This window comes from Pipistrellus hanaki (assembly GCF_964339955.1).
Source record: "Pipistrellus hanaki genome assembly, chromosome: 1".
NCBI classification, from domain to species: Eukaryota; Metazoa; Chordata; class Mammalia; order Chiroptera; family Vespertilionidae; genus Pipistrellus; species Pipistrellus hanaki.
The window spans coordinates 50,319,128-50,335,177 of NC_140503.1; the positions used below are offsets into that span (position 1 = coordinate 50,319,128).

Genomic DNA, 16,050 nt, shown 5'->3' on the forward strand with positions numbered 1-16,050 from the left:
TGCAGGCCTGGTCACCCCTAACTATTCTCCCCTGCAGAATAGTCCCTCCCAACTGCCCTCTCCTACTGGCCATCTTGTGTCCACATGGGGGCAGCCATCTTGTGTGTTGAAGTGATAGTCAATTTGCATATTACCTCTTTATTATATATGATTAATTTGAGTTTAAAGCACCTTTTTCTGAGCATGTGGGAGCAGATAGCCCTCAAACTTCCAGAACTGTGAGACAGTTTATGTTGTTTAAGCCATCAAGTCTGTGGTTCTTATGGCAGCTTTAGCAAACTAACTATAAGTATGTTTTTTAAACATTCATTTTTAGTGTAAGTAAAGCATTCTTTTCTGTCTACTATAAAGGAGGAGAAAAGTAAAGGATGGGAATTTCAAAGTGTTTTATTTGTCAATAACTTAATAAATAAGCTTATCTGAGAGAAATTCTGTTTTAAGAGTAAAAATAATTCAAACCATTAACTTAAGCTAAATAAAATGTATATCCATCACACACTTAGTTATAAACACTAACTAAAATACTCCACTTAAGATTTTTCCCAATCAAGTGCCTTCATAAATTCCTCTTCAGTGAAAGACAGCATCTTGGCAGCTTCAATATGCATCTGTGTTTTAAAAGAAAATTAATATGAAGTCGTTTACTTTAGTTTAAGAATAAACCACACAACAACAGGAAGTTTGTTAAAAGTGTGTGTCAAGTGCTGTCAAATTATAAGCACTGTAGGGGGGTGATCTGTTAATTCCAATAAACGTGATATATGAAACAGTAATTACATTCAAGAGTCAGCCTGTAAAAGCCTATTTGTCCAATGGTGGTACTGTACCAATTAACTGTTGGAAGACAATTCAGTAATAGTTTAATACCTTAACCTAACCTTTGCAAAAAGGAAAAGAGGCAGAACCACAAATTCTTATCTTCCCACTACCAGGTGACTCATGGAACAATAGTGATATGGAATCAATTTTCACTCTTCAAGAGGCAATACAATCCCCTAAGATAAGTTATTCTTGTGTATTGTACATTCTTTATTTAGGAAGTACCCATTCAGTATTTACCAGGCCCATTTTCCACATTACTAATTTACTTGCACGAAAATGGCCACTTTCTTGGATGACAAATAAATTTTATATAAACTTTTGTGCCTAAGCATGTGAAAAAAAAATACCTGAAGTACAAATACTAGTAAATATTTTAGGAAGGAGTTCCAAATAATATCTATGGGTTTTCTTTTTAGGGTACACTCACCTTCTGCCTTTTTAAAACATCAATTAATTTTAATTGTTTCTTGAACCCCATCATTAATTCTCCTTTTTGTTTTTCTAGCTTCTTGTTTTCTGATTTTAATGCTTCAATTTTTTTGTGCTCTTCACTTGCTATATCCTATAAAAGAAAAAAAATAAGTTCCATATATACTTTTTTCAGTCTTTTAATAGAAAAAAAATTATAAAAACTATAATGAACTGAAATATAAAATTTTTGGTCGTTTTCTTTGCATTACTAAATTACTGTAACTTTGATAACTTTTAATGATGCTCAAGTCTCTCACATTTTAAAAAATGTTTTTGAAATAACAACTCAGTTATATTCCAGTAATAGTAAAGTAGCTTGTATTGAATCAATTCTCCAGATATTAGCAGATATAAATTCTTGACACAATTTTAAAAACATTTGAAGATGTAGGTGAGTAATCAATAGCAAAGTGGAGGTGATAGGAACCTTGAAAAAAATGGAAGCATATTGGTTGAGAGCTCTTTCCAGTTCATGAGTTCACTGGGGATAGACCTCAAGTCATAAATACCAGTCTTATCCGTTGGAAATCTTGGAAAGAATGGAGTCCTCAAAATCTGCATATATATTTGCCTCTAATCCTTGGCAGACAACTAAATAACCATGTGCAGCCACTGTCTATGACAACTGAGACAGGTTAGAAGTTACTAAGTACTGGAAGATGTTATATAGTAAGTCCTCACTTAGCATTGTAGATTATTTTACTTAATGTCAGAGAAACTATGTATAATGAAATCAATTTCAATACAAACAAGTTCCAATGGCATGTCATCAACATTAAACAAAATAACATTGAATGAAATTACATTATTTGGCTTGCTATACTTAAAAAGTTGAAGTCTTTCATGCAAAAGGAAAATGACACCAAAAGGAAATCTGAATCTAATACACATAAAGATAAAACAAGTAACAGCAATAGTAATGTGGTAAAATAGTAAATATGACTTTAAAAACATTTTTTTTTTAAATAGAGAGTGATGTCAGCAAGATGGCAGAGTAGAAAACTCCAGGGCACTTGTTCTCCCAAAGAACTCCCATGGAAACACTGACTGTACAGCACACACATTACTGGAGCATTGTGAGAACTCTAGAAGCCAAGTAAGCAGCAGCAACCAAGCAAGAACCACATTCAAAATACTAGGAAATGTCACTGCATTTATGTTCACCTCACCCTCCCCAGCACAGTGAAAGAAACCTCTCAATTCCCAGCTCCTCCCTTGGGAGGGAAAGACTAAGAACAGAACTTGGTTGGATGTTTTGACTTATATCAGGGCTGCCTTCGGGACTGTTTCGTCTCACCTGATGGAATGGTGGTGTGGTCTGAATATTAGGTTGGGGGCTGCTGGACGTGAGGATATCTGCAGGGGATATGCAGAACCACAGGTGCCCAGGAGCAAGAGATTACGGCAGAGGAATAAAATACATCGAAGGCACCGAGAAGAAGAAGGGCCAAGACTTAGGGAATCAAGACATTTAAAAGATAAGAAAGCTTTAAGACATATAGGAAAATAAAATGGCAATGGGAAGTTCTTCCCTGTTAGTAATCATGTGAAATATAAATGAATTACAATTCCCCATATACTAGAAGAATGGGTTAAAAAAAATAAGACCAACTATATGCTGTCCACAAGAGATTCACTTTCGATCTAAAGACATACATAGATTGAAAATGAAAGACTGCAAAAAGTTATTCCATGGAAATAGTAACCAAAAGAGAATAGGTGTGGCTCTAATAATATCAGGCAAAAACAGTTATAAGACAAAGAAGGACATTATCCTATCTAATAAAAGAGTAATATGCAAATTGACCATCACTTTAAAACATAAGATGGCCACGCCCATGTAGTCAAATATGGCTGCCCCCATGTGGACACAAGATGGCCTGCAGGGGAGGGCAGTTGGAGGTGACCAGGCCAGTAGAGAAGGGCAGTTGGGGATACCCAGGCCTGCAGGTGGGGGGGGAGACCAGGACTCTAGAGGAGGGCAGTGTGGGGGAGGGGCGGGCCTGTAGGGGAGAGCAGTTGGGGGGAACAAGGCCTGCAGGGAGGGAAGTTGGGGAGGGGGGAGGAGAATCAGGCATGCAGGGGAGGGCAGTTGAGGGGCACCCAGGCCTGCAGAGGAGCAGAGTTGTGAGCAATCAGGCAATCAGGGAGGGCAGTTGGGGGAGACCAGGTCAGCAGGAGAAGGCAGTTGTGGGCTATTAGGCAAGCAGGGAGGGTAGTTAGGGATAACCGGGCCAGCAGAGGAGGTCAGTTGGGAGAGACCAACTCAGTAGAAGAAGGCAGTTTGGGGGACCAGGCCTGTAGTAAGGGGCTGTTGGAGGGGTCCAGGCCTGCAGGGAAGGGAAGTTAGGAGGAAATAGGCCAGCAGAGGAGGGCAGTTGGGGGGTGGGGCCAGGTCTGCAGGAGAGGACCATTGGGAGGGACCATGCCTGCAGGGGAGGGCAGATAGGGGGGCCAAGCCTACAAGGGAGGACAGTTGGGGGGATCAGGCCTGCAAGGGAGGGCAATTGGGGGTGACAAGACCACAGGGCAGGCAGTTAGGGGTGATAGGCAGCCAAGGGAGGGCAGTTAGGGCTGACCAGGCCAACAGAAGAGGGCAATTAGAGGTGACTTGGCCAGCAGGAGAGGGCAGTTGGGGGCGACCAGGCCTGTAGAGGGCAGTTGGGGGCGACCAGGCCTGTAGAGGACAGTTAGGGGTGACAAGGACGGCAGGCAAGGGCAGTTAGGGGCAATCGGGCTGGCTGGGAAGCAGTTAAGCGTCGATCAGGCTGGCAGGGGAGTGGTTAGGGGGTGATCAGGCAGGCTGGCAGAAGCAGTTAGGAACAATCAGGAAGGCAGGCAGGCGAGCAGTTGGGAGCCAGCAGTCCTGGATTGTGAGAGGGATGTCAGATTCGAGAGGGTGCACCCCACCCATGCATGAATTTTGAGCATCGAGCCTCTACTTGTTAAATATTATTCTAAGAGATTTCAACGGAGCAACACTCTCTGCTTGACACAGAACCAAAAACTATAGCTAATATTTTATAGTGTACAAAATGTTTTCAAACACATCAATATTTGAGCCTTCATTTATTCAGCAGATATTTTAGGAATTAAATGGTAATTCTATGGCAATCATTTGTTAGATGCTGGGAATACCAAGGTGATTCTCACAGTAACTGTAACAGTGGTTATCAAAATGTTGTCTCAGACCCAGTGGCATCAGCATCACCGGGAATCTGTCAAAATGGCACACTCTCAGGCCTTCCCCCAGATCTACTGAAAGAGAAACTCTGGGCTGGAGCCCAGCAATCTATATTTTAATGAGCCCTCCAGGTGAATCGGTGACCTGTAAAATATACTAGAGCCCCTTGTATTATATACTAGAAAATTGAGACTCAAAGAAGGATACAACAAACGAGAAAGAGACTTTTCTTCGTCATTTATCCCAAAATTATAAAAGTGTCTGGCATATAATATGGGCACAAAATAGAGATTTGTTGGATGAAAATAGTGAAAGAATCCTCCAAAGAGTTGTGCTATCACTCAATTACAGCAATTGCCTAAGCAATGTAATTCTTACTGAAGATGTACATATTAAGTGTATTTTTCAAAAGAGAAATGTTTTCCATGACAATAAGAATTATAATTTAAAAACTATTTAATTTTGACTCTTGCATAAAAGAGGAAGCTATCAAAGTTGATCACTACTGAAACCTTTCCATGTTTCCATACCTTGTTATTCTGTCTTAATTTACTTAGCTCCAATTTATATTTTTCTGCTTCTTCTAGAGCCCTATTCAAGCGAACCTCTGTGGCACTTTGGGTAGTGGCCGCTTGTTTTTGCAGTCTTCTTTTATTTTCTAATTCCTGTACAGAAAAAAGAAAAGGAATGGAACATTTATAAATATATAGTAAGTTCCCTCTATTAGTCTGCAATATTTTCCATTTCATATTCCTTGCTTTCTTCAAAATTTTACACACATGCCACCACTCGGGGCTGAACACTGAGTGACAGAGGTCTCAGAGAATTCTTACCCTGAATTGTTATTAGAAAAATACATCTTTAAAGATATAACTGCAAATTAAGCTTTCAGATTATTTTTTGTTTGGAACTTTCTGCCTGTTTTTATTGATCTCAAGTTACAGTGGTCATGCCCTCTATTTTACAAATAACTTTTTATAACTACAGTTATTCCTTTGTACAGTTATTCCTTTGGGAACAACCCAACACACCAAATGTAAGGCACAAACTCATAAATACTGTTTGTGTAAACCTGACAGACATTTAAAAAAATAATGTTAAATACAGAGCGTTCTACATTAACCTTACAGGGAAATCCCAATTCTTTGCAAAAATAACAGCTGTTAGGGGTTATTTCCCACATATCAGGGTGGGTTTGTTTAGACCTGCATTTCTGCAATTATTCTAAGAGTTGCTATTGCAGAGAATCTGTAGGCCACACAAAAAGAAACATGAACATATAGGATAAACTCCCAACTCCACCATAATCTCATTTCATGCCACAGAGGTTAACTTTGGCTATATCAAAAGTACTTGGCTATCTCTCAAACCATCATGACATTTCTTGCCTCTGAGCCTTTGCTCATGCTCTTCCTTCTGCCCTGATCCCTCCCTACTCTTCATTTTTTCCTGGCTAGCACATACTCCCCTTTAAGACAGCTAGGGCTATACACTATGGTTTTACCTTCTCCCAGAAGACTTTCCTCACTATCCTCCCAGGTTAAATTAGTACACGCTCTTCAGAATTCCAATAGCATCTTGATATACATACTTTATAGTCCCTGTTGTATGAAACTGAATCTATCCATTTTGTTTGTTCCCCCATTAAAGGGTAAGCTCCTTGAGGATAGACACTGTCCTAATTTCTATATTCCCAGAACTTTGGTGGCATATAATAGGCACTAATGACATGATAGTTGAATGGATTTTATTTTTAATTACTTCACTCGATCTTCTTTGTATCACCTGCAATGCCTAGCACAGAGCCTTTTTCAAAGAACATACTCGATAAATATGGAACTGAAATGAGGGAGTTAAAAATAAAGCTATCTGTTTTGTAAGTTTTTCTCCTGGCTGTATCACTATGCTGTATTTGAAAACTGATCTCCTGGCTCCAAGTAATTACAGGGAAAACAAAACACATGCTGCTCTTCATGTAGGTTTCTAAACAAATCAAACTGTGTATGGATACCATCTGCTATCACCAGCCGCCTTCACAGCTTTCTGGTGGCAGCTTACACTAAGAACAAGCCTGATTTATCTCACTGTTCACACAGAAAAGGCAAAGATTCTCTTGTTAACTACAAAGTCCACAATTCTTGGTGACTTTGTAACCTACTTCACAGAAAAATGAAAACCATCCTTCACCACATGATGTCCTTCCTAACCCTGATTCAATACTGCCCACTCCCTTTCTTGAAGTGAAAAAGAAAAAGTATAGTCAGAGAAGAGTAAAGTAGGAAATAAAGTTTTCCTATGTAAGTAAATCCACTATAGAAAGGAAAAACCTTATTAAAAACTTGAAAACATTTTTCAATCATTTCAAGAACTTTTTACAAAGTGCAGACAGGATACCAATGCATCCTGAAATCTCACCTAATAATAGACAAACATGTAAATTGATCGTACCTGCGCTTTGCCCACAGCCAATCAGAGTGAGTATGCAAATTAGAAGGTCAAATATGGCAGCTACCAGCTGCTCCAGGCACAGAGTGGCCAGACGGGGCAGAATGCCTGCTATGAGAGGGAAGAAGGAGGGTGGGTGGGGAGTGGGGTCGAAGGGATCTACAGGAGCAGAGTGCTGCAGCAAAGACAAGACTGCAGACACCGGAGTCTGCAGCGAATACGAAGATGGCAGACTCTGGCCAAAGTGAAGGCCTGGGTCCCTGGTGCTGGAGGAAAACTGGTGCTGGAAGCCAAGGGAAGGAAGGCCTATTGCACGAATCTCTCTGTGCAATAGGCCTCTAGTAACTCAATATAAAATAAATCTACAGTCACAAAGAATTAAGCAGTTTTCATAATGCTAGAGAAAAATTTTATGAAAGAAATGAAACAAAAAAAATACATATATCAAACAGTGATAAGTTATTAAAAGTGGGGTCCCTTAAAAATCAAGATTAAAAAACACACACAAAAAAAAACCCAAACCATTTATCTTGCTAAAAAATTAAAAATATCTAAGGATAAACTTAACTAAGGATGTGAAAGAGATATAGGAAGACATAAACAAATAGAAGAATATATCATGTTCATGGATTGATAGAATCAACATCATTAAAATGTTAATACTACCCAAAGCCATCTAAAAAGTCAATGCAATCCTCATTAAAATACCAATGGCATATTTCACAAACCTAAAACAAAGTCTCCAAAAATTCATATGGAATAAAAAAAGACCCCAAATAGCTGCAGCAATCTTCAGAAATCAACAGACAAGTACTGGCAAGGATGTGGAGAAAAAGGAACCCTTGTATACTACTGGTGGGAATGCAAATTGGTGCAGCCACTGTGAAGAACAGTATGGAGTTTCCTCAAAAAACTAAAAATGGAACTGCCATTTGACTCCTGAATCCACTTCTAGGAATATATCCCAAGAAACTAGAAACACCAATCAGAAAGGATATATGCACCCCTATGTTCATAGCTGCACAATTCACCATAGCTAAGATTTGGAAACATCAAATCTAAGTGCCCATCAGCAGATGAGTGGGTTAAAAAATTCTGGTACATCTACACAATGGAATACTACGCTGTGGTATAAAAGAAGGAGTTCCTACCATTTGCAACAACATGGACGGAGATTGAGAGCATTATGCTAAGTGAAATAAACCAGGCAGAGAAAGATAAACATCATGTGATCTCACTCATATGTGGAATATAATGAACAGCATAAACTTATGAACAAGAACAGATACAGAGACTGAGAAACATCAATCAGAACATCAAACCTTAGGGAAGGTGGGGGTTGATGGGAGTAAGGGGGAGAGATCAACCAAGGGACTTGTGTGCATGGATATGAGCCTAATCAATGGACACAGATAACAGCGGGGTGAGGCATTAGTGGGGGATGGAGGGTAACGGGGGAATAAGGACACATATTTTAAATGAATAAATAAATTAATTTTTAAGAATGCCTGGTACTGGCACAAGAACAGACATATAGACCAATGGAATAATATAGAGAACCCAGATATCGACCCAAACCACTATGCCCAATTAATATTTGACAAGGGGGGAGGAAGATATCAACCAAAGGACATGTATACATGCATATAAACACAACCAATAGACCTAAGACAATGGGGAGGTGGGATGAGGGCATGCGACAAGGGGTAGGGGGCGGCTAGGGGAAGGTCACTGTGTGTGTGGGGGGGGGGGTAGATATATGTACCACTATTATGTAATACTTTAAACAATAAAAAAAAAACTGGAAAAAATATAGAGAGAAGTTGGAACCCTTATACACTGTTTGTGGAAATGTAAAAATTGTATAGCTGGTTTGGGAAGCAGCTGGCAGTTCCTCAAAAGTTAAATAAAGGGTTAATCTATGACTCAGCAATTCCATTCCTAGGTATATACCCAAGAGAAATGAAAGCATGTCCACACAAAAACCTGTACATTAATGTTCATAGCAGCATTATTCACAAAAATTGGAAACAAACCAAATGTCTATCAACTGATAAACAGATAAATGTGTTACAACTATATACTCCATGAAAAGTACTGAAGTAATGGTATGTGCTACAGTGTGGATAAACCTTGAAAACATGTTAAGCTGAACATGTCAGTCTCAAAATAGCACACATTGTATGATGTTATATATATGAAATGACCACAATAGTCAAATCTATTGAGACTAAAAGTAGATTAGAAGTTACCTAGGGCTGGAAGGGTTTGGAAGAAGAGGGATGGGGTACTTGGCAAAAGGGTATGGGTGTCTTTTGGAGTGATAACATGTTCTAACATTGATAAGTGGTGGTAGTTGCACAACTCTTTGAATACACTAAAAGCTGCTGAATTGTAAACTTTAAAAGGGTGCAATGTACTGTAGGTGAACTATATCTCAATAAATCTATTTAAAAAAATACTCTCCTATATAAGGAAGAGGAGTTTTTAGTCAACACTGATAAAATAACTAAACAACCGAAAGTGGTGTCTATCCCAATGTGCAATTATAGTATTTTAGTGCATCTTTGGTTTTAGGTTAAGAAAAATAGCAAAATAATTACCCTTTCTACTGAAGACAGCTGTTGCTGTAATCCATCACATTTTTTGTTTGCTTCTTCGAAAAGAGTTTTGTATTTTTCTGTTTGAGACTGTTGCAAATTAATTGTTCGCTGCTGTCTTACACAATCTTCCTCAAAATTTTTTACTTGAGACTTTAAATCCTCAATTTCATCCTCCTATAGTTATGAAATTATAGATTATGTGAAAAAATGCACATGATTTGGTATATAAAAATGAACATTATTTTAAAATATAAAGTAGAAACAAAAAGGAACTTCATGTGATTTTTAATTTTTCATCTTAAAAAATGAAAGTCACATATTTTATTTGTGCTTAATAGCTTACACTTGTAAGTCTAATATAAGGAATTCTAATTGCTAACAAGTACAGTGGTGCCTCGCATAACGAACGCCTCGCACAGCGAACTTTGGACAGGTTTTTCATGAAACCATTGGCCAAAAAGCAGAAAATGGATGAAGATGTGCAAGATTCGGTAGACTCTACTTAGTCTGTCTTAAAATTAAAAAAATGTGTGGTTTTTTTTAAAAAAATTATGTTTTTAGATGTATCTAAATAAAAATATGTCATCTTAGCATATTTTTTTATGTCATCTTAGCATATTTTATGCTACAGAACGAATTATTTTTTTAACATGTATTGTTATGGGAAAACGCGTTTCACATAACGAACTTTTCGCATAACAAGCTTGCTCCTGGAACGAATTAAGTTCGTTGTGTGAGGCACCACTGTATTTAAAATTCTTTAGCTCTGAAAATTCCACATCTTAGAATGGAGTTCAGTGTTTACATAATTTTTTAATTCAAAATTTAATTGAATTATATCTCAATGATGCTAATTTAAAAATATAATTTGTTACTCCTAAAATGTCTTAATATTAGAGCATGTACATTTTGAGAGCTTTTAAAAACTAACCTTTCTATTGCATTCACATACAACATTATCCAATTCCTGCTGCATAACACGGAGTTTGGCCTTCAGAAATCTGATCTGTGCTTCTGTGGATTTAAATAATTATATTTATTGCCTTTCACTGAATCTAAAACATCAATTGTAAGACAGACCATTATATTATGAAAGAACAAACATGTTCAAGATGGGAATCTAACAGGAGATGCCTGTTTAAGAAGAGTAAATACTACTAATTTAAAGATAACTTAACAAATCCACCAACAAAAACAAACTGCTCACATTTCAGTGGGACCAAGTAAAGAAAGGGAGGAAGGGGGAGGACCAAAGCACTCCTGAGAATCTGAACCTCAAGCGTAAGTGTGCGTACACACTTTCTGTTCCAAAGGTCTTATTAAGGTCCCAGCGTCACCATAGAGCTGATGAGCTGCGGTTGGCTCTAACCCACCTAGATCTCTCTAGCCTCTACTCTCTTTCTAGCCTCTCATATATATCAGGCTAGTAGGAATAGAAGGGGAATGATAATTAAAAAGTGTGATGTTTGCAGTAGTTGGTTTCTAGGAGAAAAGAAAAAAGAATGGGAGAGCATGACTTTTTTTCCTACCATCTCTTTCTCTCCCCAACTTTAGATGCTCAGCACTAACCTCTCTATCCCACTCCAACTATTAGTCTTACAAAGCAATATGTGCTGCTAAACTACTTTTTGATCTGTCCTCCCCCAGGTAACCACAGGCAATCATCTGGAATAAAATAAGAAAAGGGGAGCCCTAACCAGTTTGGCTCAGTGGATAGAGCGTCGGCTTGTGGACTGAAAGGTCCACAAGGTTTGATTCTAATCAAAGGCATGTACCTGGGTTGCAGGCACATCCCCATTAGGGCTGTGCAGGAGACAGCTGATCGATGTTTCTCTCTCATTGATGTTTCTAACTCTCTAAACCACTCCCTTCCTCTCAATAATATATATATATATATAATTTTTTTTTAAAGAATAAAAGGGGAGAGCTAGGGCAAAAATTCTCAAAAAGGGAGTAGCGTTGCAGAAGGCAATGAACAATTAGAAAAAGCCGTTTGTGCTGGTTCCCTGTATCAGGGACGAGGAATACTGGAACAGGGCCATGCACACTGTGTGCTGAGGTACAGCTAACATCTGACCACTGTGTCCGTGAAGGCATCTTAACAGACACAAAGGCAACGTCCTGCTTCATTTAACTTCCTTCTTGTCAACTAGCCCCAGAAAGCTTGGATAAGTCAATAAATATAGTAAATGCATAAATATATTGCTCCTCACTTATGACTGACTAGCATGCAGCACAACAATCATACATATAATTGTCGTGGTTTTCACAGAATCAGATAATTTTAAAGATAAAGTTTATAATCTAATACAAACTGCTAAATTTCAAAACTAATATATCGCTATTATAGAGGGGCTAAGTGACTTGTCTGAACTCACAATTAACTATGTACATATACACTGAACTGTTTTATTTTTTGTTTACAATAGCATAAGTGACTCCTCACAAATTCAACATAATTTTAGAGACATTACTGGTAACTAACAATGTCTTTAGATGATCTAAACTTAGTAGTATTATGTTTCTAGTGGTCTGATGAAAATGAGTTTATAAGAAAGAAAATTATATTGGTTAGAAAACTCATTTGATCCTTTTGCCTGATGCTACATCTATAATTCTTTTTGCATGTGTTTATTTAATATGCAATAAGCATAATTTAGTAATATAGTAATGGTAAATGAAAAAATTCAAAGAATCATGTGTTGTGTTTATTTTTTTATTTTAATGTTTTAAGGATTAGTTTTGGGACATTTTAACCTTAGTTTAAGAGTGGTCAATGAAACCAATACCAATACCAATACCATAAATATCTCTATATGATCAATGAAGCAGTTACTTAGCCATGATCCATTTCATAATAACTGACTCGTAACCAATTACTTCTTACAATCCAACTCATTCCTTCCACCATCATATCCCACTAGATGATTTTAAAACAAATACATCACAATACATTTAAAAATGCAAAAAAGTTCCTAAATATCTTTTTCTAAGTAACTTTGATATAAAAAAAGAAAACTTACCTGTTCCAATGTCTTTACTAGCACCACAAAAAATATCATCATCTATATAATTAGGTAAGCCTTCTTCTTCTAGTTGCCCTTCAATTTTGCTAACTGTTTTTGCAAGAGAAAAGTCTGAGAAATCCTCTGGAATGGCAACATCATTGGCAGTTGGTACATCAGAGTATTTCAACTTCATACTAAATAATAAAATTCCATATGTAAGTGTACATTACACATACTTTATATATCTGATTCCTAAATATGACTTTTATCCAACTAAAGCATATTAAAATTATAATAAAATTTAAATTTATGATGAAACCTATAATTGATACTTTCAAGGACTATAAGAGTCTTAGTAGACTTTCTATCTTTATGGTTTACACAACCACAGAGCTAGAGAAGGCTTTGTTAGGCCTGTTTATTTTAAACATTGCTTCCAACAGTGAACATCTATACTAATAAAAGGGTAATATGTTAATTAGACTGGGAGACCTTCAGGACAAAACCATGGTGGCGGGGCCAAAGCAGAGGTAGCACTCTAGCCATAATTCTGCAAAGACTAAAAACTAATATCTCTTGAGAAAAAATTACAGAATAAACACTTCTTAGCTCAAACTCAACATTTTTTCCACCTAAAAAAACACATTGTAACCAGGATCAAAGTCAACCAAAAAGTTAGATTTACTTTTGACACATAAGCAAAGGCTTCTGAATTTTATTCTGAAAAGAAACCTTTCTTTATAAAAGTAAACATGAAGTCTAAAAATAAGATAACCTTTCCAGTATATAGTATGTGTTCTCTCTTCTTCAATTAATCAATTTTTAGATTTTTCTTCCTATCCTTTCACTCTACTTTTTCTTTTATTGAGAAAAACAAAAAGGTTGGTTAGCCAGTTAAAAGACAGAATTAACAAGCATTTTTCCCAAATTAAGAGTTTAGGTAAGTAATAGACATATAAATTTAATAATATGGATAAGAAGCTGATTGGTACTACCCTCAGCAGGTATGACCCTCCTTTTCTAGAAAGTCTCCAACCCAAAGAGCTTCGTGGGCCCCATTTTTAATATGTAAAATACTAAGAACAGTCTTGAATTATTTTTCATCAAAAACAATAGAATGCAAATTACATTATAGTCTAAGAGCAAGTCAAATCATTCTGTCTCAATAAATACAGTAAAGTATGGTACCCTGTTAAATACTCAAAAAGTATATACAATATAGTTTACTTGAGAGAAGTAGGCAGGAAATAACATCTATGTTCTAGTCACAGTTCTAAGAAAATAAAAAATTAATTGCTGCAAGATATTTCTGAATAGAAAATGTTTTAAATTACTGAATGTGGATAGATGCATATAGTGTAATTTTGTATATTTTGTGGTTAAAAAAAAAAAAGACCTGGAAAAACAAAAAGCTTAATAATTAAGAATGTCCTGACCATTATAGCTCAGTGGTTATGCATTGACCTATGAACTAAGAGGTCACAGTTTGATTCCTAGTCAAGGGCACATGCCCAGGTTGCATGCAGGCTCTATCACCATTTAGGACTGTGCAGGAGGCAGCCAATCAATTATTCTCTCAGTGTAGATGTTTCAACCTCTCTCTCTCCCTGTCCCTTCCTCTTTCTAAAATCAATAAAAAATATTTTTTAAAAGAATGATACTACTGTAAATTATAAAATTTAGGGGGAAAGTATACCTTTAAAATTGTACTATACCTTGAATTTGTTTTCTTTCCTTTATTTGCAAAGTGTAGCTTTTTTTTAACCTTATTTACTGTATCAACATTTTTGCTCTTTGGCTGTATGAAAAAAAATTTAAATACTTGATTAGTTAAAATTCTAATTATGTGCTAAAGTAAGTAATCTAGACTTGTTGGTTTGCTACATAAAAGAATTGCTATTTTCATGAAATGAATCAAACTGTATTTTTTTTTTAATTCCAGAATTCTATAGCTAGAAAAGACCTAGATGATATTAGGACCAAGAGATTCCAAGACGAGGAAAATGAGTCCCAAAGATTCAAGGATATTCAGCTAGTGGGTCGAACATTAAACTGAATGTTCTGACTCACAGAATTTAGTTCCCTTAACTGATTATCCCCCAGATGGCTTTCATGTATACCAAGAACACCAAACTTAAGGCTGGTCTCAAATTTGACATGCTTGATGTATACTGTTACTTAGACCTACATCCCCATGGATGGAATGTATAGTCCACAGTAAGCTTAGCACCTACAATAGTGATTCCTACATGTAAATATTTAAATGACTGAATAAATCTTTTAAAAATATACTCTTTGTATATAAATATTTTTCTTTTTCAGATTTTCTATCTATAAATTTGGGCTTCAGAGAGAAAACTAAAATATGCTAGGGTACAGACTCATTTCACTTAGAAGTTTTTCCATTGTAGCTCCAAATTGTTCAGTGAAATTATGAGACAAAAATGGATTTCATTTATTTTATGAGAAAAATTTCATGAAGACATTTCTTCGGAGTGTCAAGCTTATATTCTAAGTTATAACCCTTCTCTCTTTTGTCTAAGAAAAGTCTAAAAAATACTCCTAAATTTTACAGAATGTAATTATATTCACAAAAAGTTTGATTTCATACCTGAGTTTCTGAATATAGGGGAACTGTCCCTTCAGATAATAGACTTCTAGAGACCAAAAATAAACATACATTAATAAATAGATGATATTAAGCAGAGACCCAATAAAATTCAACAGCAACTATAATTGAAAGGAAAAAATATACATCAAATAGATTCGGCTATAATTTTAGGTATGCATGTGTTAATTTATTTAACATGAATGTCACAAACAAGAAAAGTGGTTTGGTTGAATATATCACCTTAAAAATATCTACTGTGTGTGAATTCTTCCACAACCACATCAAAATTACAACTAAACTACAGAATAACCATCATTCAGAACCACCTGAAATCTAGCTGAATGTATGTCCTCATCAAATTTAAAGAAGCCTCAACGAAACTAGCAGGTGGGGAGCGGAGATGTGGAATGGGCTGTTCTCACACGTACATGTGGTGATAAAAACTGGGAGGGATATCTCAGCTGTGAAGGTTCCTCCTGAGGAGTGAGGGGTCCCAGCCCCACACCAGATCCCCCCAACCCAGGGTTCCAGTGCCAAGAAGAGAAGTCTATGTAGCTTATGGCTATAAAAACCAATAAGAATCTCTGGCCAGTGTGGCTCAGTTAGCTGGGCATCGTCCCATGCACCTAAAAATTGCTGACTTGATTCCTAGTACATGAACATGCCCAGGTTGTGGGTTCAGTCCCTGGTAGGGAGCCTGCAGGAAGCAGCTGAACAATGTTTCACTCTCACATTGATGTTTCTCTTTTTCTCTCTCCCTCCCTCTCTCTCTAAAAATCAGTAAGAAAATCTTAAACAAACAAACAAACCCCACAAAACAACAAAACCAGCATAGCTGAATAAGACCAAGGGCTGCTGGAGTCCCAGGCAGTTCCTTTAAAAGGACCCATGTGCAGACTTACTCGA

The 16,050-nt window shown here is 36.8% G+C and overlaps 1 protein-coding gene across 1 annotated transcript in view; it reads right to left on the reverse strand.

Moving 5' to 3' along the window:
- Positions 1–47: 47 nt before the first annotated feature.
- TEX9 (testis expressed 9) overlaps positions 48–16,050 on the reverse strand; it is a 32,957-nt gene continuing 16,954 nt past the window's right edge. The window contains exons 5-12 of the mRNA XM_084878277.1: positions 15,145–15,190; positions 14,249–14,331; positions 12,549–12,727; positions 10,457–10,539; positions 9,526–9,699; positions 5,008–5,142; positions 1,250–1,384; positions 48–608 (exon numbers count right to left, since the gene is read on the reverse strand). Of these exons, the coding sequence (XP_084734403.1) occupies positions 531–608; positions 1,250–1,384; positions 5,008–5,142; positions 9,526–9,699; positions 10,457–10,539; positions 12,549–12,727; positions 14,249–14,331; positions 15,145–15,190 (913 nt within the window). The 3' untranslated portion in view covers positions 48–530. The remainder of the gene's footprint in view (positions 609–1,249; positions 1,385–5,007; positions 5,143–9,525; positions 9,700–10,456; positions 10,540–12,548; positions 12,728–14,248; positions 14,332–15,144; positions 15,191–16,050) is intronic.